The sequence below is a fragment of the Corvus cornix genome, chromosome 1, assembly GCF_000738735.6.
Source record: "Corvus cornix cornix isolate S_Up_H32 chromosome 1, ASM73873v5, whole genome shotgun sequence".
NCBI classification, from domain to species: Eukaryota; Metazoa; Chordata; class Aves; order Passeriformes; family Corvidae; genus Corvus; species Corvus cornix.
The window spans coordinates 110,840,666-110,868,058 of record NC_046332.1 but is presented as its reverse complement, the minus strand read 5'-3'; the positions used below and the strand labels follow the sequence as shown (position 1 = coordinate 110,868,058).

Sequence of the window (27,393 nt, the reverse complement as noted above, 5' to 3'; positions counted from 1 at the left end):
CAAGCACTAGGAGCAAGGTAATTGCTTGGAATACTTTTTTCCCCCAAATTTCAGATTTTTTTATCCTCCTATTAAAAGTGAGGCTCTGAAATAGGTCAAATAAGCCTACTAACAGCAAACTGACCTCTCAAGATCTTCCCCCCCCCCCCCCCCCTCAGGTATCTTGCAGTCTGGAAAGATCTACAGACCACAAGCTGAAAACCAACAGTATGATTCCAGACCTTAATTCAAGTAGTATTTAAGTGTATTGCTGTGCTACATGATGAAATTTTCTTAACAGGACTTTGGGATAATAAGAAAAAACTGTATTGATTTTCAGTCTGTGCAGTTACTGCCACGCTGGAATTGAAGTCTGGGCATGATAAAGTTATTTACAACACCAGAGATCTCAAGTCAACCCTCCCCTACATCACCTGCAGTCCCCAGTGTTTTAAATGTAACCTGAAGATAAGTGCACTTAAGCAAAACTGTTACAGTCTCAGAACAGCATGAACACATGTAAACTGTGTCACCCAAACCCCTATTAGCCCTTGCCCTGCTATAACCCAGCTGGCAACTGAGCACCACAGAGCTGCTCACTCACTTCTCCACGCCACAGTGGGATGGGGGAAGAGAGTCAGGCCGGAAAAAGTGAGAAAACCCATGGGGTGAGATAACATAGTTACTACAGAAGCTACTATGAAGAAATTAAACTCTATGCCTGACCAAACCCGTACAGCCCTCCCTCCCTGCCTTGGGAAGTTAGCCTTCCCACACTTGAAAGACTGGCCTCAGGACTTGTACAATCAGAGTTGCACTACCCATTACTTACGTTTCTATCCTAATTCTTTTTTATTTGCTATATACTCAGTAATTCTTAATGATTTCGTCTCTCCAGCTGCCCATTCTGTGTGTTAAACTCATGCAGCCCCCAACTAGGAAGCCCAGCCCCTCCAGTCATGTAAGTAAAAAAGTCAATATTGCATAATTTGTAATTTTTCAAATGTAATTATTGCAACACAAAGGAAAGAACTTGCAGTTAAACAACTTCTGGAACAGCCATTATTATAAGTCTTACTAATCACACTCTGCCCAGGAAAAACTTACACAACTGTGGGGAGCTCAGAGACTACCAACACGTATTTCTTAATGCATTTTAAAACACTATGCTATCACATATCATGTCTTTGCTCAATGTTGAAGGTCCCTTAATACTTAAAAATTATCATCTCTGCACCGTGTTCTCAACTGTTCCCTTAGGCTTTACATATACATGTAGCTTCCACTGGAGACATTTGAGATGACAATTTTGAGCTCCAGGACCCCAAAAAAGAGCACCATTTAATCTAAATTTTTTCTTTAGCTTTGTCTAACACAGAGCAGAAGCAGCCCAGGCTCTCTTCTAAACATGACATACAAGGAGATGCCTCCTGTGCAGCAGCAGAAAAGCAGCTGAATTATTTACCTGTGCAGCCCAAATGTTGTCAAGATCCTGCAAAGTGAGAGCTTTCTCTTTGATGACAAACCGGAGGATTTTCTCTAGTTTTTCTACATATTGAGGTTGATGAAGACTATCTCTTAATACAATTGATAAAATGTTGTTCTGCTGGATCCATTCCTGAATATAAAAAGAAAGTAGTGCCATCTCAAATTATTCAGGCGCCATCATTAATATTTAAACTACAAAACAAAAATCTAACCTGTTACAGATGAAAAAAGATGAAGCACAAGAGGAAGGTTTTTATCTCTAACTTTAATTTCCTCTCAAAAAAAAAAATCACCATTTAAAATAATCCAATATATTATTGGATTATTACTGGAATCCTCTTCACTGTAATATCTTAGGGGGAATTTTTTTTCAGGCATATTAAAATCATGAACTCAGAGCATAAAAATTTTCAAACAATTTCAAACATAAGAAGTCAGTGTGAAGAAGAGTTAACTCTTCTATTCAAGAAACAAAATTTTGATCTTCCAATTCACAGTCATTAAGTATCAAAACCAAGTTGTTTAAGACAATTCTAACTTTGCTGGTACACCTACTGCATATCCCATAAAAAGGACCTAAGAAAGGACTAAAATATAAAGAAGATTAGATTATTTAAGTACTGCCACTTATAGGGGTTTTGAAATGCTTCTAACTGAATCAGAGGCAAATATTCAAGCCATATTTAAGGAGATGCAATTTTCTCAGTGGTGTCACAGACACGGTCAGACCGCTTTGTTCCAAGTGAAGCAAAGCAGGATGTGCTCTGAGCACTAAAAGAGAAAACAAACATCCACAGCATCATAATTTCCAACTATGTCCTTGATTAGACTTACAATATTCAAGCTGGTCTCGTGAAATAATGAAATCTAGAAGTTTTCAACTAAAAACACAGGTCTTGTATGAGATGCCAAACTGTAGGGAACATGTAAAAAAGAGACCTATTTCCTCCTATTGCTTTAAAAAGTCAAAACTGCGGTTATTCTTTCTTGTCAGATGTCCTTTTGTATTACAAACTTCACAACAGGTGGCCAGTCAGAAAGATAGGGCAGAACAATGTAAAAATCACTTAACACAACTAGATTTCACAAAGATTAAGAGAAAATAGTTATTATTTTAATTTTATAATTGCTCATTTTCATAGTTCCCTATACATACATTCAAGAAACAGTATTCAAAATACAAAAATATTAAAACAAAAATGTGCTATCTAGAACTTTCTGTACCAAAGCTTTCAGTTTCTGAAATGTGAGAAGCAGAGTGGACACTTAGAACTCTCGTAAGAAAAAGCTGAAGCGCAAAAGCCAGACTAAATCCTTATTTAAATGACCATTAAATTTCTAGTTACTGTTGCACTGAAGTTGCAAATGAATCAGACTTGTTTTATCTAGGTTTCTCTGGGTTTTTTAAATCACCACATAAAACCCACACTATTCAAGGATCCATTTTTGAGTCATGTTTTTAGCAGCACTGAAAAGTAATTCTCAACAGCAGCTTTGACACAAATACAGCATTTTTTCACAGAAAGGCTACTATTAAAATGCCTTATTACCACTACATGATACCTAATGTTTCTAACACTATATGAAAATAAACAGTGTGTGCTGGATCCACAATATAGAGCTACTTCTCCAGTTAGAGTACTAAGGAGAAACAAAATCTATGCAATGAACTTCACTGAAAAGGAGCACTTACTGCCATTCTTTCAGCTGTGAGCCACTCTTCCTCTTCAGGATTACCATGTCGATGAGTGTAGTATGACACACTGGATATTACTTTGTTAACTTCATTTAGTGCATTCATTTTACCATTGAAAGAGGAAATTTGTAACAACCTGTGAGAAAAACTGAATGTAAGAAGTGTGGAAAAAAATGTCACCAGTGGCATATTATATTAGGAGTAGCATCTTACCTAAGTATCATTTTTAACCTAAATATTTCTAAATTTTTTACAGTTTCTTCTTGTCCTGGAACTCTTGAAGCTAAGTTCTTTAGAGATTTGATTATCATTGACAGAGCATCATTTTTGGCTTCATTCTTTGCTTCTTTTTTCAGTTCATCATCTGTTAAATTTTCTAAAAACTGTGGAACCATTTCTATAATTGGAAGGAAGTATTTCTTCACTGTATGTAATGTTAAAAATTCAAAACATTGTCCAAATGGCCTAAAAAAGAAAGAAAAAAGGGAAAGTGTCATAATCAGTAGACATGCATATAATAAGGTGTAATTAATTCAAGAAACTCATATCTACTTAGAAGCACATGAAATGGTGAAGGCAGACACAACCAGCTAAGAGATTCAGTGAAAGGAAGTGCTTCAATGACAGTCCAAGCTTTGTGCTAACATAGTATTTTATACTGAGTCCAACTTTTCCAAATGCATAAATCATTATTTAGAAAAAAAACTTACTTGATGAGAGCTGCTATGATCTGAACATTCAATGCTGATCCACTCATGAATCGATCATGCAAGATCTGAAATCCATTTAATGTGCCAAACTTGTTGATAAGGTCTACTAGCCAACCCTGCAATAAAGCAAAGTTATTTTCTGATATTTACAATGTACCATCTAGAAATATTTTCAAGTACCTGTTAATAACAAAATTTGCTTTTAAAAAGTCTTTACACAATAGCTTACATACTCAGTTTTAAGGAAATACTCAGAAACAGGCAACAAGATCTCTTCTGTTATCATGTCAAAGAGCCGGTGCTGTATATGAGCTACTCAAAGAAATTTATCAAATATATAGGAATAAAATTGACTATAATTTAGGTCCAGCTTTGGCTGCTATATTATTACAGAAAGTCTGACAATTCTGGTATTTTTTTCTTTGCTCTGGATGCAATAATGCCAAATACAAAAGCATTAAGAATGCAAAGTAACATTCTTCTAAACACAACTAGCAATGCAAGGGGAGTCCTTTTTTTATCTTTAGTTCTTTTAAGTCAATAGTCAGCAGTTCTACTAAAGAAAAAGAAAACTTAAAAAAATGAAAATATGTATATATATAATTCAGTTAGCTCCTGAAGTCTTATCAATACTATTTGGAGATCAATTCTGAAAACTTCAGACTCAAGAACCAGAATGGATTACTAATCTTCACTTCCAGTTAAAAAAATAAAACAACAACAAAACCAAAAGCCCAAGAAACCACAACAACAAAAACAAACAACAAAAAACCCCAAACAAACAAAAAACCAAACCTTCAACATCCCCCCAGAACCAAACCAAACCCACCAAAAAAACCACACTGACAGTAGTATCTCATGTCCAATTAAAAACATCTCTTCAACCATTGGAAACTGTAAGGAAGAGAAAATTCCTACTTTATCACATAATCCCCTCCTCAAAATGTGTTGCCTACAAAATCATGTTAAGTGAGAAGGTAAATCCATCAACTGGCAAATGCAAGCAAGCCAATTAACACAGTAGGAATGGCATTCCAACAGAGTTGTGCCAGCTTACCACAGAAACACATGACACAGTCTGATAGTGGACCAAAGACAGGAAGAGTTAGAAAGGGAAATGTACATTTCCCCTTCTAAGCCAGGGGAAATCAGGAGTCTAAGCAGGAGTCTCTAATCAGGAGTCATAAGCAGCAGAACACCTTAGTGATAGAGAGAATGAAGAGGGCTTTTTCTCCATGCTCTAAAAACACTTCTCTACAGCTCCTGTGTCATTATGTAACACTGCACAGAATAAAATACACTGGTCTGAAAAGGTTTTCATACCTTTGGTGATCGTGGGTCAGGAGGACGGGCATAAAGCTCATCTTCAGCGAGCTGGACTCCTGCAGGAACTGTTTCTGAGGGACGAGTACCATTGTATAGATGGAATTTGCAGTGAGGATTTAAGGCCATGGCAAGAAGTTCAAGAAGGGGAAACCAATCTTGGGACAGCTTGGCCACACAGAGTTCCACTAGTCGATGAGTGTTGTTAATAATACATCTCTGTTAAGAAAGAAAACAAACAAGTAAGAACGTGGCAGGGGACAGACTCAGAACATACATGGTTCCAGTCCTCCTCAAATCATCTCTCATGTTCTATTTCCTTCTAAAACACTGCAGGCAATAAAGCGAAAAAATGACAGAAAGGTGTTTCCCCACTGCCCATCCAGATCCATGTATACAAGAGTTTTCTCACAGCTCACTACTGAGTTTCAAAGATTAGATCCAGCTTTTACAGTCTCCCCCTAATCACAAAGGCAGACTCCTTCCTTATTTAAATAACTATGCTCTTCAGAAACACAACTTCAAAAACTCACATGAATCTCAAACTTCCAGCCGCTCACTGCCTCGTCTGTAAGGATTTTTGTGAAGGATATTGTTAACCCATCTCGAAAAAATCGCTGGCATGCTTCACTTTTGACATCAAGGCCTATTTAAAATAAGAAAGAACAACAAAGTATTAGATATGGAATTTCATTAGTTGTTACATGAACATTTTAAATGCTGAAAGCAGATTTGGTGTGCTGGTGTTGGTTTCTTCTCAGTAGCTCACACAGGGCTGTGTTTTGATTTGGGCTGGAAACAGTGTTGGTTAACACAGGGATGGTTTTTTTTTACTGCTGAGCAGCGCTTACAGATCCGAGGTTTTCCTGCTTCTCACACCACCCTGCCAGGAAGTAAGCTGGGGGTGCACAACGATTTGGGAGGGGATACAGTCAGGATAGCTGAGCCCAAAGAACCACAGGGGTATCCCAGACCATATGGTGTCATGATCAGCCTATAGAGCTGGGGAAAGAAGGAAGAGGGAGATATTTGAAGTGAAGTTGTTTGTCTCCCCAAGCCACCATGTGATGGAGCCCTGCTGTCCTGGGGATGGCTGAACACCTGCCTACCCATGGGAAGTGGTGCATGAATTCCTTGGTTTGCTCTGCTGGCACACAAGGCTTTTGCTTTACCTGTTCAACTGTCTTTATCCCAACCCACGAGTTTTTTAACTTATGCCCTTCTGATTCTCTCCCCCATCCCAGCAGAGGGGCACTGAGCTGTGTGGTCCTTAGTTGCTGGCTGGGGTTAAATCACAACATTTGGACTTCAAAGGTATTTTGTTTAAAGTTTCAGAATTGATTTTAAACAAGTCTTGGATGAAAACAAACTTACATAAGCTTAAATGGACAAAAAACTTGATGGATTAATATTCTAGTAAAGCCATCTCAAAAAATTACACTCCTTTATACAATTTTTGAATTGTTTTTAAAAATGTGTGATCTGGATTGCATTTTTCCCCCCATGTTTACAACAGGCTTTGATAGATACACTAGCAAAAATAACAATAAATACAATCTTTATCTTCCATTCTTCTTTATGTTCTCTCTTATCTACTTGCTAACAGCAAAACCACTGAGTGAAGGGGGTAAAAATAACCATTTCAAAAAAATGCAGAAGATACAGCTTCAGTAAGCAACTCAGTAGTGGTCCCACAGAAATGCAGACAAATCATCTTGAGAGAAATGGAATGGTCTTTGAGGGTACTGGAAACAACTCCCATTACTGGGCTGCCTAACTTTTGGATGCATATGTGCCCATGCACATACAAATTTAATTTTTTTTGTCACTAGGGCCTACCTCTCTTTCCCACTCTGTGCAATTCATCAAAAACACAGATTTGGGATCGAGTCTGAAGGTTTATATTGTGTAGTGAAATCTCATTTCAGTTTAAGTAAGGTATAAATTCCAAAGTTGCCTTGTATCTTGCTTGTGTGTGTCACATTGGAAAGTTCTGGCAGCATATTAAAAACTAAGTGTAAATATTAGGAGCAATAAAATCCTTTTGAAATAAAGACTGGAGAATATTCTTGCCTATAAAAAACCAAAACCCTAAAATAAACCATTTTTTTATCTTTTAAATTTATAGCATCCAATTCACTATGACATTTATTTCTGGAGCAAATCTCATTACTGAAAATACTCCATAAGTATTAAAGAATTATTGTGAAGATAAACATCAGTCTACCTATTAAATGCTATTTTTCAAATAGGTTTTCTTCTATTAGCAAGTAACTCCAGACTATCTGTTGATAGTTGCATGGCTCATTGTTTAACAAAGAATAATGGATCGATGCCTACACATAAAAAGAGAATTTTCCATAAATGAATGCATCTGCCAGGAATAATGCAAGTCACAGTCTAACAGGATTCACACTACTCTGTCAAATTTGCTCCTTTCACTTGAAGGTGGTAATGCTGACACTTCGTTCTCATATGTACCTTCAATTAGTTCAGTTATGTCCCTTTCAATTTTAGTCCCTGAAGAGATTTAAAGATGATGCAAATACCACTCTTATTTTATAGCGAGGGTCACAAAGAAGCCATTACCCTGCAGTCACTCCAGAATGCTGATGGCCATTGGCCATGTCAGGAATAAAAGCTATTTAAGAGCCCTCATCACAAGAAAATGGTGCTTGACAAAAACATGTAGTGGGGTCTTTCTAGGTTTTGTTGCTTCACAATTTAAATAAGATACAGTGAGAAATACAGAGTTTATGCAATTCAAAAGCTGGTTATTTTTCAATTTATCCTTTCAGTTCCTCCTTTTGGAAACAGATCTTGTCAGAATATGAAAAATTCCCATAGACAGGTAGCAAGGAGTCCAATTCTGGATGTTACTGACATAATGGAGCACAGTTTAATCTATTAAGAAATGTACACAACAGAACCATTTCTATTACTTCTCTATATATACCCCACTCTCAAACAGTGTCTGCCAAGCTCTGATCTACCAAAACAGTGTCAGTTACACCAAGTTACACCCTATCATATTCCCTGGGAACTGGAAGTTATTTAAAAGGAACCATGGTAGCCATCATGTAACTTCAAGTTGCAAAAAGACCCCCGAAAACTAGGATGTAGCTGTAAAGGTAACACATTAAACAACTACTTATAAGAGCTTTCCTTGTTTTCTCCTTATTCAATAATCCTTGCATACACACATGGGAATTCATCTAGAGGGTAGGAGGAAACATAATTAAGTAGCAATGCAGAAATACTTTTCAGAATTGCACACCACCAACTTAAAAATCAAAGTGCAAAAGCATACAAATACATTTCCACTGTTTTTCACAACTTCAAGAGGAAAAATAAGCTTTTGGGGGGGGGAACTTTCAACTAAGCCTGATGCTTTGGGGAAGTACATTGATGTCAGGAGTAGCTAAAAATCTCATTCTGCTCTTATTACTTCACTGCATTGACAGCTTTTAGGTTTTGGGTTTTTTGGGGTTTTTTAAAGATGACTTAACAGCTGGCAGAACATACATCTCATCTCTCACAAATCACAAGCAGATAATTCCTTTTTACTGCACCGTTCCAACAATGCAGGCACAAAGGTGGCTACATTTTCTTTTGAAAAGCTGGCTTTTTTTTTTGCTTCGGAACAGATGTGATCCCTTCAACATCCTACACTTGCCTGAGGATTCCTGCCAGACCAAGCTACACACAAAGCCACCAATTCCAAGCACAACTCCAGCTGATAAATCCGTGTTGGCAACAATATATCATTATCCTATGCCAGATCACAAGGATGCACCCTAACTTTTGGTTCTCCACAGAGTGCTCCAAAGCAAAAAACACTTAACAATCAAGATAACCCAGAATATCAGGACCACAATCATCTTTTTAGTCTTAAAGCTGCCTAAGAATAACATTTATTAACATGGAAATGAAATTGTCCTGGGCCAGCACCTATGCAGAAGAAAGAGCAGGCACTTTGTATGACACTGTATTTGAAACACAACGAGCTCGTAAGTGCAGATATCCAAAAAAATTATTTTGATGTAACTTCCGCTATTACTCAAGCACAAGGAACCTCCCAGGAGAACAGAACTTTCCAGAACAGATGACAAACTTGTCAATCTGACCAGTACAAATCAACAAACACATACACAGTCCTGATAGGGAACCCTCCTACTCCCAAGTCAGACACAGCAAGCACTGGTAGGACTATTAGTCTAAGCCATGCTGCTTAAAATGCTAACTTTTCTCTGATACTCTTAGAAGTATATGTGTGCAAATCTGAAGAAAAATTTATGGCAAGACATTTGAAAACTAGACTAGAAACTTAGTTAAAAACAAATAGAATTCTTTGAGTTTTAGCATCTGCTATAAAGACCAAACCCACTAGGTCTGATATCAAAGTGAATACAGAAAACAGGTATGACAGGAATGACAGGATTTTTATGTCTGTGAGCTTATTCGACTTCCCTACTCGGGCTAAGGCACCTATTTCTAACTACATTAATGGCTTTTTTAAGGTTCTTATCTGTGAAGATTTGGCATAGCACTCTGACACAATCTTCAAAACCAGGGCTATAACAGAAATTATTAACAATTTTTAAGCCTTCACCAGGGATTCTAAAGAAGACGAAAAAGTATTACACACCAATCCAATAATGAAATGTCTTCCAGCTTACCTTTTTTACTTAGGTCAATAGCAGCTTCTAGAAGAACTTCTAATTCCCCCTTCGGCAATACAGGAACAACCCATCGAGGCCTATATTCAGAAACAAACAAACCCAATTTCAGTTGTGCTTCTGAAAAATCAAGAACTCTTGCCCCATTGTAATGCTTTTAATATAGGCTCAGGAAACAGATTTTTAAATGCCCTGATGAGCATTACACTGACCAACCCAAACAAAAACTCATTCTGCTTGAAGCCTCTTTCTCCTTACAACTTTAACCCAACAAAAAAAGCATTTCAAGAAGTCCAGTGAAACAAAGATACAAAAATTCTGATTCCACTATCAAGATGTTTGCACAAATCATCTACACCTTGTCAAAAGTGTGAAAATACCTGTTGATCATGTCATCCAACTTTGCCAGGTCTGTGTGTGGAAATGCAGGCTCCTCATCTTCAAGCTGGGGTGGAGCATCAGCTTGGCCCTGCTCATCAGGCGGGGTAGCTGGGGAGTTCTCATTGGAAGAATCAGGTGAAGAAGTCTAAAATTGGGATGGAAAATACTTTAAATACTGCCTGTACTTGTGTGCCACTTGTTTTGGCATTTTTCCTTCCTAATGTATGCCAAAGAATCATCTCAAGTACATATCAATATAAAATAATTTGATTTCAGATTTATTAACAAAAACCAGAGCATAAAATGTGCTACATTCTTTCTATGTTGGCAGTTTAAAAATCAAGCTACTTTCCCAGCGAGGGAAGTGGGGTTTTTTTGGTAATAGCTTCTACTGTCGGCAGACCATGTTTCCAGACTGTGAAAAAAATACACTGAAGCTCCAGTTTTTACAAATCTTGTCCAGAGAAGTTGATTATTAGAGACATAGTTTTCAACAAAAGCACAGAAGAAAACAATCATGGAAAACATTTTCTTAAAGAGTTTGTTAAAAATGAGTGACCTACTACTATAACCATCTACTAATCAACCTTGAAGAACATGATTCTTAAATCCATTTTGATGGGCCATGCAAAACACAACACATTTTTCAGATGCCACTTATTATTCATATACAGAAATAGTACGAACTGACAATAATAATGGCTCAAATTGGAAGAGCAAGACTTAGGAAGACAAAACCTCAAGAACGTTTTTCACCTGTTGTACCAAATCTGCTTGGCAAGGAGTGTTATTTTCTTCACAGCAGCCTGTAGGGTGCTGGGTTTTGGATTTGTGACCAAAACAGCACTGGTAACACAGCAGTGTTTTGTCTGTTGGTTAACAGGCACAGATTCAAGGCCTGTTTTTCTCTTTGGTAACTCCTGTCAAAACTCAGACATAGGCAGGAGATACCATGAGCTGGAAGCAAGGAAAAGCCACCTGGGATGTTGTCAGAGTATGAAGAAATGCAGTGAGGAAGGCCAAGGCTCACCTGGAATTAAACCTGGCTAAGGATGTCAAGGCTAACAACAAGGGCTTCTTCAAATACATCACAACCAAAATAAATGCATGGGAAAATGTGGTCCTGTTGCTGCTTCAGCCAAGAGACTGGGGAGGAGATCTAGAGGAAGGAAGTTTCTTTTGGTTGGGAAGACTGGGTAGAGACCATGTAATTAAACTTCATATCCACAGGCCCTGGCGGGATGCACCCACAAGTGCTGAGAGAAGTGCTGGAACCATAGTGAGGCAGGAGAGGTGCCTGAGGGCTGGAAGAAAGCAAATGTCACCCCAGTCTTCAATAAGGGCAAAAGGAGGACCCAGAGAACTACTGGACAGTCAGCCTCACTTCAACCCCTGGAAAGGTGATAGAACAACTCACTCTGGAGGTCACCTCCACTCACATGGAAGACAACATGATGATCAGGAGAGGTCAGCATGGATTCACTGAAGGTAAGTCATGCTTGGCCACCCTGATTACCTTCTACGATGAAACAAGTTCAGTAGTCCGAAAGAACTACCTGGATGGATGAGGGGAGAGCAGGGGATGTTGTCTGCCTTGATTTCAGCAGGGCTCTGACACTCTCTCACAGCATCCTCATTCACAAACTCAGGAGGTGTGGATGGGATGAGTGGACAGCGAGGTGGATTGAGAACTGGCTGAATGGCAGATCTCAGAGGTTGGTAATCAGTGGCACAGGGTCCAGCTGGAGGCCTGTCACCAGTGCTGTCCCCCAAGGTTCAACACTGGGCCCAGCAGTGTTTACCTTATTCATCAATGACCTGGGTGAGGGGCAGATGCCTCCTCAGCGAGTTGTCTGGTAACACAAGGCTGGGAGGAGGGGCCAACACCCCAGAGAGCCGTGCAGCCCTTCAGGACCTCGACAGGATGGAGAGATGGGCAGAGAACCTCCTGAAATCCAGCAAAGGCAAATGCAGGGTCCTGCATGGGGAAAAACAACCCCAGGCACCACGATGGGCTGGGGCTGACCTGCTGGGAAACACCTCTGGGGAGAAGGACCTGGGGGTCCTGGTGGACAATGAGCTGTCCCTGAGCCAGCACCGTGTCCCTGTGGCCAAGGCAGCCAATGGGATCCTGGGGTGCATTAGGAAGAGCACTGCCAGCAGGTCAGGGACGTGATCCTGCTGCTCTGCTCAGCGCTGGTGAGGATCACCTGGAGTGCTGTGTCCAGTTTGGGGCTCATAAGTACAGGAGAGACATGGAACTCCTGGAGCAGGTCCAGCAGAGAGTGGCAAAGATGATGAAGAAACTGGAGCATCTCACTGAGGAAAGGCTGAGGGAGCTGGGCCTGTTTAACCTGGAGATGGCTTAGAGAGGACCTCATCAATATCTGCAGGAAGGTGTCAGAGGATGGACCAGGCTCTGCCTGGTGATGCCCAGCAACAGGCAAGAGACAACGAGCAAAAACTGAAACACAGAAGTTCCACTTGAACATGAGGAAGAACTTAACAGTGAGGCTGATTAAGCACTGGAACTGATTGCCCTGAGAGATTGCGGAGTCTCCTTCCCTGGAGATTGTCTGGTCACAATCCTCATTAAGGTGGTCTAGGGAACCCTGCTTGAGCAGGGAAACTGCATTAGATGACCACCAGCTGTCCCTTAGAACCTTACCCATCCTGTGATTCTCACTTTGCCCCCAGCAGTTAATAGGGCAAGAGGCTGGGAGGGGACACAGCCGGGAGAGCTGACCTGAAATGACCCAAAAGATACTCCATGCCACAGAGCATCACACTTGGCAATAAAACAACGGGGGTATTTTTCCCAAGGCAGCTGTTGCTTGGGAAGTAGTTGGGCATCCATCAGCTGGTAGTGAGTGATGGCACTTGCATCACTTGTTTCCCCCTACCCCTTCATTTATTAAACTGCATTTATCTCAGCCCAAACAGCTTCTCACTTTTTTCTTCCAATTCTCTTCCCCATCCCACTGACGCAATGGGAGTCAGCGACAGTGGAGACTTCCTTGGCAGTTCAGGGTCAGCCCACCACACATTTCAAAGTACAGCTCATTCACAGGAAGCAGCAATCACTAAACCTTCTAGTATTAAAAAAGTGCCATCTTCATACTGAATTAAATGACCAAGTGTGGCTCTTCTCTTAAATGGTTTTGACTTTAAATGGTATTGTTTAAAAGCATTTTCTCTGGTATTTTTTCCCCCCAACAAAAAAGAATCATTACACCGTGATGTAGTATATGAAAGCTTTTGCTTGTCTTCTGAAAGCAAGAAACATGTGAAGCTGTTCAGGAAGTCTAGTACAATGAACGGAGACCCAGACACAGCTGCTCTGAAAGAGCTGATACCTGGGTAAGCTGTTTTATCCAAGAAGTGCTTTTGCAGAACTGAGCAGAAACCGAACTCAGAGATGTAGCACAATTTTACCGATCTGTGGCAGGTAAGTCTACAATGTGGTTTTGAGGAAGCTTCTGGTATTATTCCAAGAAGGCTTCTTATCCAAAATAGGTATGCTTGAAAGAATTATGCCACTGCCTGAAAAGGGAGCATTTTTTGCTATGCAGTGCTCTCCAACCACATTTACTTTGCCAATAGCATTGCCTTCAACCCTCAAAATATTGTTGTACTTCCAGACACACACACAAAAATGTCTAACTTAACTAGAGATCTCCACAAATACACAAATTCAAATAATTCAGGAACACTACTTCTACAGAACAAATTCCTTTATTTTTAGATGAACTGATTGTTAATACCATACCTGATTCTGCTGGAGGGGAGGCTGGGACTGTCCATCAGGAGCCTGGCCCTGGCTATCATTCCCTCCTACCGGAGAGCCACGAGTCGTGGCTGTCATACTCGACACAGGGCAGATCTTTGCAATTTTGTCTGCTTATGTAGTTGATGTAAGAGAAGAAATTATAGTCCACTTAGTAGAGTTGAAGTACCAGCATATGCTTGCCTTAAAAAGCTCCAACTCAAGAACATAACATCTTGCAGAGACCATTGCATAACCTGGAGGGGAATAAAAGGACAGTATCCTGTATTAATACATGCATGGAAACACAATCCACACTGGGAAAAGAACATTACAGAAACAAATACACTGCTACAGAGAATCTTCTATATTATACTTAGTGTTTCATTTTATTGAATACAATTGACCATGTCACATTTGAAATATTTACCATGATTTTAATGTTCTAAATAAAAATTACACTTATAATCATCTTTATACCATTGAGAAACTGACACACATCCAAAATGGGTGGCTATTTACTCTGTGTTCAGAATAAATGCATGCAGCGGTTTACTCTGACTCTTTTGTGTCTGAATTGCCACAGTAAATTCTCCATCTGAATTCATGGTGCTGCTCAAGGTCTATGTAGTAATGACCTGATTAAGAGCCTAAAAAGCCAAATTTGTAATCTTTTCCAATACTCTCCACCTGACACTGTCTTAACTGCAGATGTCAGACAGAATTAAGAGACTGATTCTATCTCAGCTGAGGCTAACAGAGACCCTGCAGCCAAACTATTAGCACATCAGTATTCACCCAGGGAATTTGATCTGTATTCCCTTTATCCAGCACGTGCCTATGAAAGCCAGGGTCCACTGGCCTTTTGGCCCCACTATGAAGCCGATCCCACCCCCAATAAGTGGTTTAGCAGATTATATGAAGAAAATTGTGACATCAGATTTGTTGAAATTGTAATGGTATACCAACAGTTCAATATTCACTGTGTTTCAACTTCACTGTATCATATACAGACAAAAACAGTTGCATTAAGTTAAAACAGCAATTCCACTCAATACCACCAAGCATTGTATAACCACAGAAGCTGAAACGTAATTTCCCAGAGCAACTCAGACTTCCAAGCACCACATAAAAGAAAAACAGTTCTCAGAAAGTTAAAAAGACAAGTAAGGTGATAGAAAGAGCTGTATGAGCTTCCAGCAAGATGCATTTGGCAGTGCTGTGTTCCTGATCCAATCACCAAAACCTCAAGTTAACAACTGGAGTGAAATCTCTGTTGTAACACTATGCATATTCCTAAGTGTTTTATTATGATGTCTCATCTCAAGTTAAGTTTCAATGCTGTTATCTTTCTCCCAGACACTTTAAAATCTTTTCTTATATTGTGTGAATTTGCACAGCATTACATATACAATAAAAATTGACTGAATACACTCCAACTCCTCTGCCCAGTCTCCAATATTAACAGCACCAACAAACTTGGAGATCTTTAATAATGTCACTAAAATAATGTTCACTTTTGAATAAAACTGTATTGTTTCAAAACACTCAACTGCAATCCATCTGTAGCTTTCATAATTCATATTCATAGGGCTTAGTAAGCCTAAGTCCAGAAAAAATGCATTACCAACTCAAAACTTTCTTTAGGAAGACATTGATTTTTGAAATGCAATTTTTAAAATTAATATATTTGGTATTTAATTTGTGGGTTTTTAAAATGCCCTGCAGAGTATTTGTTTTCTACTGATGTTTATAAAGATCACTAAGTAGAAAGTACTAGCAAGAGTAAGTTTCCTGCCACATACATATACACATACACACACTGCAGTCTACTGCAGTTCAATGCAGTCAGTTCCCCTGCACTACCTGATGGAGATTCCGAGGTACCAGTGAAATCAAACTGCTGCCAACGTACACGGCACTCTTCTGCAGCCCTAAGCCAACCACCATCACCACCACAATAAACCTTCTCTAATCGCCACTATTCTTCCTTAACAGGGCTGGTTCACGAAACAGCCACATAAAAAACTTGTGCTGGCACAAGGAGTAAGGTAGCATAGAAGCAGGAAAGGGGTAAAACAGCTCATTTCAACAGCAATCCTGGTCCAGGCTGGCTTAAACTGCAGGCAGAAGTGTCCACCAGCAGCTGCAGTTCCACAGTAGCTGACACCAAGGACAAGCTGCTTGATCTCATCTCTTCCGTACTCTAATGCTTTGGGCTGACTTATCATGAAGTGAGCTGGTTCAGAGTACCAAAGGAAACAACAACAAAACCCCACCAAATGTACAAAGACTGATTATTTTTCAGTTTCTTTAATTATCTGAAGAGGAGCACTGCAAGGCCAGAGAGTATCACCCTAATGCCAGCCAGGAAGCCAGGACAAACTGCAGCTCTCCTATCACAGTGACTGACATTAGTGTGAATTTACCCTCAGATTTTGTTTCTGTGCTTAGCTGAAGGATGTGGGCAAAGCATTCTTGTAAATTCCATTCTGCTCAAGGCAAGTAACACGATTTAACCAGGAGATACAAGAAAGCTAATACTGAAATAACCAACCTACTCAAAATCTTGCAAATTCACAAAATGAAACAAAATCTAAGAAAAATATTATGAATTTTGTAGATACTAGTAAATACAAAACATTTACATGAAGGACTAACCTGGTTTTTTCTTCCTCTTATTTAGGGATTGTTTGCTTAAGAGTCTAATCATGATTCTCTATGCATATTACTTAAATTACATTCCCAGGAAAGCGTATGGCAGGGCTTCCACAGTTTCACTTGTCTTAGCCATGTGCATTAGACAAGGCAAACTTCTTAAGTGAGTTCATCGCCTCTCCCTCCAAATCTGTGTGATGTCCTCAGACAGACAATAGTAACTTCAAGTTATGCTGCATCTAACTAAAAACACTCCATCTCCAATACATCATCTGACTGCTTCTTGTAGTATCTGCATGTTCTCAGTTGCAGGGATATTCTTGTTCAGGTATTTTCCTTTTAATTACAGAATATACAAACATACTTTTGTAAATGCAATCATTATCCAATTCATGCAATTTAAACAGTATTAGAAGGAAGTGGTTTACCAGTCCTGTTTTCAGTCATTCATTTACCATTTATGTTTCAGAGAAAACAGCAAACTGCAAGCCCACGGAGAACACACCACTGCTTTAGTCTCTCTAGAACTAATTAACCATGAAATTTTGAATTCCCATCACTTCTTTAATTCAGACTATTCAATTTCAATTTTTTAGAGTTACAATGCACCAAGGCACAGTTTGGCTCAGCTCAAGAATAGCCTTTATACCTATTTATAATTAATTTGATAATTTATAAACAAATGTAAACTGATGCAGTGACATAATTGGTTTTAAGTGTACAGACAGCCCAATATAAACAATTCAAATTACGTGTATCCAGCTGAATTCTAATGGATACTCTATGTTAGTTTTTATATACATCTCATTTCTACTATTTCTGATTTTGGATTCAGCACACTATCACAAAATACGCTGAACTGGAAGGGCCCCACAAGGATCATCAAGTTCCACTCCTGGCCCTGCACAGAACCATCCCCAGGAATCACACCATTGACCAGGACTCCCAGGTCCCTTTCTGCAGCACTGCCTTCCAGCACCTCATTCCCCAGTCTGTCCATACATCCAGGGTTGCCCCATCCCAGGAGCAAGCCACATTAAAAAAAATTATCACCTTTATCCAAAGCTTTGAATGGACACAGGGTCAAGGTGCAGATAGATCCCTGTTAAGTGACTGCTAATCAAGCAGTGTATGAGGCTATGAAGACTGAATCAAATGAATCCCACTAATATTTGCTTTTGATGCCAACTGAAAAAATTCCTATTTGCCATGTTTTTGCCCTCTCCTTACGTCACCCCGATCCACCAACAAATTGTACGTGAAAGCCAGCTTTTGCTCCACCTGACTCCTTGGAATTTCAGCAGCACCAGAAAAAGGCAACTATAGACTTTTTGACTCCATATGGCCCCCTTTAGAAGGCACCATCCAGTGGGAGCAGCACTCCAACAGAGCCCCAGCTGCCCAGATGGAGGACACCAGGCACGGCACTGGCCTCCAGGAGGGAGCGGTCTCTGCTTCCAGGCTCAACCACCCATTACAGCTGCACACCTGAACCTCACCTCAGCTTCCACAGTCTGCAACCTCATGCCTATGTGGCAGAATAGGTTAATTTTGTTTTGGGGAGAAATCAAGAACCTTTTCAAAAGTCAGGGGGGAAAAAACTCAAGAGGTAGGTTCCTAGATAAGTGGTAAGTAAGAAGCAAATATGTACACAATAGTCTGTTACAGGATAACATGTCACAGCAAACACAAAGGCATGTTACCATATAATGATAAAGGAACAAACACAATTTTCTAATACAGCTGACTTCTCGAACGGCCTTCATTTGAGTTTCTCCAAGTCTCCTCTTCAAAAGTAACTGAAATACCCCAATACATACAGCCCTTTTCCCTAAATTAGTTACTTATAATACAGAGTCTCAGCAAAAAGCAAATGCAAGGTGCCAGATGACACGAGGCAGACCTCAAAATACACTTTATTATTCATGAGCATTACTTAAGCCCTATCTAGGGGGACAGACCTATTTTTCCTTTAACTAAAGTATTCTGGTTATATACAAGTGACAACATATGTCACAAAATCTACTTTGCCATGTCGTAACAATGAATGCCAGAGTTAAGAGTCTGCTTAACATGTAACAACAGAGCTTTGTAACAACCATAAAGCAATTTATTTACAGAATGATGTTCCCATGAAATGGGAGCTCACAGATGTGCTGCTCCTTCATCACAAGCGCTGTACTGCAAAAAGGCTTAACAGCAGCAATACAAATTTGGGGATGAAAGGTATCACTGATTTGTTTCATACAGGATTCTAGGAACTGCATTCTTAAAACCTCAGTAAGTACTGAATCATCACAAGGATTATGATATGATTCTAGTTTAAAAATTCTAGACTTCTACCCCATTCCTTTATTTCAACCAGAAGGATTTCTCAACTAGAAACACCTCCCCCAAATCTGTAACACTGACCTAATTCAGTAGTTACAATCTATACACACCCCCACACATTTTCCATTTTCTTTCCTCCCTGTGCCTTGTATCTTTCAGAAAGGAGGAAATTATTAACATAATCAGAATAGAGAACTGGAGGTCGCAGCATTTTGCTCATTAACACTGACATGCACTGAGAGTGACATGCATTCAATGATTAATGCAAAACCTGTCATTAAGCTACTATTCAATAGAGCAAGAAGTATCTTTCAACATTTAAAAAATACCTGATAAGCAGCAATCAGAAAATGTTATCTCAAATAGCACATATTACAAAAAAAAAAAACCCTTTGAATTCCTTCTCCTCCTAAACAAATGAGTGTATATGAGACTTAGTCAACTGCATCAGGTTCCAACATTAGTTCAAAGCAAGAAATGTCTTAACATCACAGTACAAGACAGAATTTGAGTAACTGTAATGGTTACAAACTAAAACTATTCTCTCTGAAGAATATGTTACTTCAAGTAACTTTTTTCAGTCATCGTTCTACATCATATACCTGAAATTAAGACAACTGGGAGCAAAAGTTTCTGGAACACTGAGAACATCTATGTAAACATATAATTCTATTTGCCCTCAAATTCATATAACAAAATAAAGGGAGATTGCTCTGAAACATACTTCAGTTCTTTGAGGATTCTTTTCTTCTTAATTTCAAAACTTGGTGTTGAGACTAAGCTTAGTCTCAACATCTACTTAACAGTACCCAACTTCACCTCGTACAACATGCTCCTACATGCAGCACTCACATGAGTTTAAGCAAGAGTAAGAGCATAGAAAGTGAACTTCCAAACTGGGAGCCCAAGAAATTATGATCAGAACAAACTGTATTCAAGCCAAGGCTTACAACAGTATTTGGCTCTGCACATCAAGGCAACAAAACTGACATCTCAAAACATACTAACTTCTTGTTTTATAGCATCTCAAAATGGTTTGGGTTGGAACGGACCGCAGTGATCGTCCAGTTCCAACCCCCTGCCATAGAAGGGACACCTTCCACTAGACCAGCTTGCTCCTTTGATCCAACCTGGCCTTGAACACTTCCAGAGATGGGGCATCCACAACTTCTCTGGGCAGCCTGTGCCAGTGCTTCACGACAGGAAATCATTTCTTCCTAACATCTAATCTAAGCCTACTCTCAGTTTAAAGCCATTCTCCTTGTCCTATCACTACATGCCCTTGCTGTAAGTCCCCCTCCAGCTTTCCTGCAAGCTCCCTCTCAATACTAGAAGGGGTTCTATGGTCTCCCTAGAGCCTTCTCTTCTTCAGGCTGAACAGCCCCAACCCTCTCAGTGTGTCCTCACAGCAGAGATGTTTCCACATGGAATAACTTCCCGAAAGACTTAAATAAGAAAGGAAACACTTTACATCAAAGAACTACCTTACTTCATCCAATTCATCCAATTCAAAATTCATCCAAATTACACCTCTGCAAGCTGTGGTGCGAAGTTCACCATCCAATACACTTGTGCACAAAACATTCCCAGTGTTCTGGGAATGCATTCAGCATCCTCCCTTTTCACTTGGTACACAGAACACTTTTACTGAGTATGTTACTCTTTATCATTTGTGCTTTAGGAGTTATGTTTAAAGATGGTTTCTCTGTATGTACACTACTTTTAATTGAAAGTGTATCTATATATATAGGTGGTAGTGGTATCAGCTGCTTTTCTTACTCTGTGCGCTAATTCAAGCAGTCGAGAAATGTTTTATTGCATCACAAGCTAAAAGACCTGCAAAACACACATTTTAGATGTATTGGTTCTGTTCTTGAAGTCTACAGCTTAAAAGCTCCTAGCACGAAATAATGCCTTACTGTATTTATAATTTGGGGCTTCAGAACTAAGGAGGAGATACTATGTCATGTCTAGGAAATGGTGTACCTCTTCTAAAAAGCTGGAGGAAAAGGTAGGTTCTCCCTGCTCTTCCTGATTTTGTTTGTGTGCCTGACTGGCAGTTCTGATTTTTTTGAAAGAAAAAGTGCCAGTTAAAAGTACAGATTGTGTTGCTGTCTGCTGATTTCTCAGTTCTTTTTCTTGTTTGACAAGCCCAAAAGTCAAAGAGAATAGAAACAGCAATCTTTAAAAGGACATCTTTATTCCCTAACTGCAAGGGAGTAGACAAATAGTTGCAAACCCCAGAACAGTGAGGCTGCCTTGGAAATGGGTGGTCTCTCATGTTCTATAATGGGCTCAGATATTTGATTCATCCCACTGCGTTCTCATCTCACTGGGGTAGCTAATTTGTGAGGAGGGTTAACTTTTTGGCTACTTACTTTTTTTCTAGATGTAAAAGTCTGTAATTCACAAGTTTCTTATCAGTTCTGTGACCAAAATGGTATGTTTCTATTACAAAGACAGAAGTGCTGAGAGTTACTCTTGCTGCAAACATACAATTGTGGTGTTCACTGGCAGTTGCTTTTGTAAAGTAACTGTGCTTTTTGTCATGTTCACCAATATATACAAAGTTTTCAGTATGCCCCTTTTTCTAGGTAAATGACCTGACACTTGGCTGTGTTAGCGCACATTTTGTTGTGCCAAGCTTACCAGATACCCCACGTTACTCTGTGATGTGTTCTCACTGTCACCCCATTAGTTTGGGTGCCATGTGCAAGATTTATTAGTAATTTTATGGGTTTATCTGTGTAATTGGTAATATATTAATAGTATGAAATTGTGAATTGCTAGGTGAAGGGTTTGGCTAGGAATATGTTCCTACTTGTTAAAATCATGTTAATAATTCTGGTTTCGCTCACTAAAGATTCATTTTTTTAAACCTTTATTTTTTTTTCTGTAAATTTAATCAGACAAGCATGTTAAAATGCAGTACAGAAATTCAGGTAGTCTCTAACATCTTTTGATTCTCCTCCTCTACTCTGCTCTGGTGAGACCCCACTTGGGAGTGCTGTGTACAGTTCTGGTGTCCCCGATACAAGGGTATGGAACTGTTGGAGCAAGTCCAGAGGAGGCCACAAAGCTGGTAAGAGCATTGGAGCATCTCCCTAATGAAGACAGGCTGAGAAAGTTGGGGCTGTTCGGCCTGGAGAACAGAAGGTTGAGTGGAGACCTCACAGCAACTTTCCGTATCTGAAGGGGGCTTGCAGGGAAGGGAAACTGGAGAGCAACTCTTCAACAGGAATGCTAGTGACAGGAAAAGGAGCAATAGGCACGAACTGAAAGAGGGGAAATTCAGGTTAAATATTAGGGAAAATTTTTTAATTTGAGGATGGTGAGACACTGGAACACGTTGCCCAGGGAGGTTGTAAATGCCCAACCCTGGGCAACGGCACCAGTGTTCAAGGCTCCTTTCTTCATGATCAAATCCTTGGACCTTTAACTTGGTAAAAATGTTGAGGTTTGTATGAAATATTGTGAGAGTAGTGGTGAAGCCACTGATAGCACACATCCCAAACTTCAGTTCTGCAATTTATGCAGGAAGGTTTTATTGTTATTTTAGGTTGCATTAGAGTCTACAATGTCTAAGTCAGGTCCTACTTTTAACTAAAGAATATGGGTTTTGTAAATTCCAAAAAACATCCACAGAGTAACTCACTTCTTTTCATGAGTGGGGCTCAAACCCTTAGTAACTGTTAAGAACTTTTGTACCCTAACTCTAGCAGAGGATAAACAGAAGATAAACCTCTGAAATTTCCTTAGATGTTGTTTTCTTCTTTTGCTGCAGGCCTCAGGAAGAAAGCTCAGGGTTTTTTTAAACACAATTTCATAGGCAGGACTGATGAAGCTAAAACTATGAGATATCTTCTTCCTCCTCCAATTACAGGAATATTGAGGAATAGAATTATTTTGTTCATCTGCAAGGGACCTCCAATGATCATCTCGTCCAACTGCCTCAGGATTACAGATAATACTAAGTGCAGACAAAAATCTAAAAAAGTTAACTAGGAAAGTTTAAATCAAAACACTCCCTCTGAGGTACTAGAGCCATTTGATACTGTTCACAACTTCAATTCTTCCTATGGAAGGAAGGAGAGGAACCAACGGGAAAGAAGGGAATAACCCTTCAACATTTTATCCTTGGAAGATGGTGCCGAACCATACTGAGGTCCAAATCCTCACTGATGTTCAGTGGCATCCCTAGCCTTGGTTTCTTCCTGAGATACACAAACACATTGTGGCTTCTGTGATTTCTGATGAGGTTCATGCATTCTACCAGGCCACTGGTAAGTGCTGAATGGCTTTTGCTACCTTCATTCTTTCTCAAGTACCTGAAAGGAAGGATAATGGCATCTTGCAGATTTGCCCCACTTGCAGCTTTAAAACATGGCCTTATTTATAGTATATATACTGCACTTAAGGCTTTGCAAAACTCAGGACTATAAATATTTGAAATGTTAGCTAAAGTCATTCAGCCAGTGAATTACGGATGTTACTACAACGTTATTTTTACATGTTACCTACACGCCCCTGATGTGTCACTGTAACGTGCAGCACCTGAAGGCAATACTGCAACTGGACTGTAAGGATTCCAGTAGAAAAGTGGAGTTTAAAACTGGCCTGCAAAAATCAGGCTCAGCCCCTCTGGCTCCCTTCATGTTCCCTATCAAAAACTTAATGGCTTCTCTAAACTATGCTAAACACTGCACTAAAGAAAATTAATTATTAATTAGTAGTTGTCTTTATGTCTAATATTCTGTGGCATTATCAACACATTATGGAAATTTTCACACAAAGTATAAAACCAACCCAACTTCCTGCTTGTTAATTGTAAATAATTAAAGCACGATACAGCACGTAACAGATATTAAGCTGGAAGCAGATTACATTCTTGAATCGTGACAAAAATGACTTTGTGAAATACCTAGATATTTTGAAATGCAAGCATTCCCATTACTGTACTAATTTTAATTTCACTTTTTTTTTTAGCTCTGCTTTTCATGTAATGTTCAATCAGCACAAACTAAGCACAGGAACCCAAACTCTACCATCAACATTGTCAAGTGTCATTTAAATGTCTCTAATACAGAAGAAAGTGATACCAGCATTAAAATTCATGTTTCAATAAGCTCCTTCACAACTGTTTAACAAACTCAGCCAAACTTCCAACTAGTTTCAACATATCAACTGCCTACTCAGGCTGGCGATTTTGTACTGTTCCATGCCAGATAACTGCAAGTAAACATTTTGACATTTTCTGCTGCCTTACAACCATTTCAGTAAGAAGATACTTGTCTGAAAAATCAAGCTTGCACAAGCTCCCTAGAGGTGCTACAAGATGATAGCTAATTTCTTTTAATATTGTCTGCCTTAAACATGCTCCATTCCAACCCAATTCATACAAGCCCATCCTCCTAAGCAGACTGCTCCAGAAATCCCTGAAAACTAGCTACCTGCTCCAGAGAACTTGTGTAACAACTCCCCTTAAAAATCTTGGTCTCTCTACAGGGAAGCAAGAAGTGGCAACAGAACAGAAGTTTTGTCTTTTGTCTTTATGTTCATTCTGCCAACTCAATGAAGGCTGAGGTTTAATATAAAAGCAAAAAGATAAATAGCAGAGGAGGTTGGAAAGGAACAAGAAGCCCCTAGAAAGTACACTAAGAACAAAGCAGGGCTGGAAACAGAAGAATTATTTCCACTATATCCACTCCCCCCCACAGAACCAAGAAGTGCCACCACTGTACCAGAAACACACTACTCCTGGATCCATAAAGCCTATCAAAAGGCACGTCATAACCTTCTTTACCGAGAAACGCAGGAGGAAACAATCGACTACTACCACATCCTAAGGACTGAGGATGGGTTTAAGAACTCTGTTGCAGCTATCTGAAAACCAGAAAGTCATTCAAAAAAACCACAACCCACCATACACAAAATAAAAAAATCCACAACACACACTACTGCTGTTCTCCCTGCACTGAAATAATCCCATAAACTGCCAAACCCATAAGCCCCCTTGCTAAAGAGCCCTCCCTTCAGTCACAAAACAGACAACAAAGATCCCACTTCTCAGCTGAACCTACTAACAGGCCAGAAGACACAAGATGAACATTGGACCTGTTCTTCTCAGGAATAGTGCTTAAATCAGCACCACGTGAGAGTGACAGAACTCTAATAAGGTGGTTTTGCCACCACAGTGTGTGTGTGTGTATCTCTACTGCTTCTATTGTTGGAATCTCAGTGTGAAACAGCAATCTCATCCACCAGTACAAGTATTGTAGCCTGATACATTTAGAAAGTAAGTCTCACTGTACTTCTGCATGTGGACAAGCCTTAGCTCAAAATCAGGGAACTCTCCACTGGACAAGAAGGGAAGGATGGTGATCCTGCTGGCTTCCATCCCTAACCACTTTTTCGCCACTATGGAATTAGCCCTTGCATCACCACATCACCAGCCAGACCAAGAAGCCAATCTGGCTGAAAAGTAACTGGAGGAATAAAATCATTTTAGTTTTCAGCTGCATCACATGCCATATGAACACTAACAATGACAGGAGAAACAGGAAGAACACATAACCATGAATAGAACCAACTCTTTCAGCATCACTGCAAATCTCGCATGAAATACACCCTAGAAGAGCAGGGAAAGGGAAGCAAATAATACAGATCATTACAATTAGCACATATTTAACTAATATATAACCAAGGTTCACATACATTATAGCACAAATGAATCTTTACAACATAGCAAAGTCAGAAAGACCAAAATTTTTCCCAAGCATAATGGATATCACAGGAAAACGCACACAGAAAAAGCTTTTTAGTAGATGATAAATGCCAGGAATGTCAGTTCACCAACAGCACAAGTTCAGTCATGAAAGAAATATTAAGCAGCCACAGCAAATAATGCCAAGTGCAAGAAGTCTCAGAAAGTGAAGACAACAAACTGTCCTGGAAATTATGATAAAGCCAGTGAAATACTCAGCAGATCGCAATGAGTCAGGAAAATTATTTGGCAGTAATACTTTGAATAATCTCACTACAAGCAGACAACTTAAAGCTACAGCAACTAATACAGAAGTTGCAAAACACAGAAAGGTGGCAAAAATTTTACTTCTGATGACTGAAAAAAAAAAAAAAAAGGCCAGAGTTATAAAACTGTAAGCAAAACTCTACAATTCAAACATTACCTGGAAACTCAGGTTAAAAAAAATGGAGGTAGAGATGACAGAGCATGAGTAGCTGAATACAATAACTGCATGCACTGTGACAGTCAGCATCTTGTGACTTTTTCACAAGTTTTCATTTAACAAAATTTTGAGTCTGCATGAGAGACAGACACAACACACTCTCTGTATTTGTCAAGGGCTCAATTTGTCATTTTTCTCCTACCTAATTGGAATTTTCAGAGTAATCTGGTTTCCACTGTAATTTCATTTCCATCAAACTGAGTCCCCTGGGTAAACAGTAATCAACTGAGGCACCAGGAAGAAAAATTGTCCGTTCCTTATTTGTCACAGAAGTTAAATTAAGTTTTATAAGGAAAGAAATATAACTCCAGAAATAAAAGGGAAATCTCTGGCTTACAAGGCAGCTATATAGACCTACCAAAAAGTTAATTCTGTGTCTTGTTCATAAACATTGCTGGAAAACACACAGGTCTTCTTCAGATTAACCTTTTCATCCTCCTCTCATTCTTCTGGGTATTGAGAGAAAGAGAAAACTGAGGAAGAGTGAGGACGTACAACAGCAACTTAAGCCAACAAAACTGTGTAACACCTGACTATCTAACAAAAACCCACTGAAAAGTTATGACACGAGGTAGGTTTGAAGTTTACAGCCTCTATGTCTCAGTTCTTCATCAACAACACAAAAGACAACGCAAGCTTTTTGATTATGTTTGGGTAACGTACAGGATGAGAATGGAAAGAACCTAAAGAACCTATCAAGCGTATTAACAGAGGAATAATTCTACTCAGTATTTAGACTGATGTCACACATGCATTTACAGAAAGAATTCCAAGGATAAAATACTGAATGACAATCCAATCTATCTGACTGAATGAGTCAAGGATCCAATGGGAGTAATAGTTCCTAATTAAATGGGGGGTGTGGGGGAAACACTAGTTTAATGACAAGCTTCATTCTCCACTTTCTCCATTTTCCATGTTTATGTAAACTCAGAGGAACCTGAAGTTCAAGACCTAGCGCAAGGTCCTACACATGGTTCAGAGCAATCCCAAACACAAGAACAGGCCAGGTGAAGGATGAAATGAGCAGCTCTGAGGACAAGGAGTTGGGTGTGTTGGGGGACAAGAAGCTCAACATGACCCAGGCAATGTGCACTCACAGCCCAGAGCGCCAAACATGTCGTGGGCTGCATTC

The 27,393-nt window shown here is 39.5% G+C and overlaps 1 protein-coding gene across 4 annotated transcripts in view; it reads right to left on the bottom strand.

The window, feature by feature from the left end:
• USP9X (ubiquitin specific peptidase 9 X-linked) overlaps positions 1-27,393 on the bottom strand; it is a 101,772-nt gene that overhangs the window by 65,442 nt on the left and 8,937 nt on the right. For all 4 annotated transcript variants that reach the window (XM_039552300.1, XM_039552305.1, XM_039552306.1 and 1 more), the window contains exons 2-10: positions 14,026-14,279; positions 10,256-10,401; positions 9,876-9,955; positions 5,730-5,842; positions 5,197-5,415; positions 3,874-3,989; positions 3,377-3,628; positions 3,161-3,299; positions 1,445-1,597 (exon numbers count right to left, since the gene is read on the bottom strand). In XM_039552300.1, coding sequence (XP_039408234.1) covers positions 1,445-1,597; positions 3,161-3,299; positions 3,377-3,628; positions 3,874-3,989; positions 5,197-5,415; positions 5,730-5,842; positions 9,876-9,955; positions 10,256-10,401; positions 14,026-14,121 — 1,314 coding nt within the window. In that variant the 5' untranslated portion in view covers positions 14,122-14,279. The remainder of the gene's footprint in view (positions 1-1,444; positions 1,598-3,160; positions 3,300-3,376; positions 3,629-3,873; positions 3,990-5,196; positions 5,416-5,729; positions 5,843-9,875; positions 9,956-10,255; positions 10,402-14,025; positions 14,280-27,393) is intronic.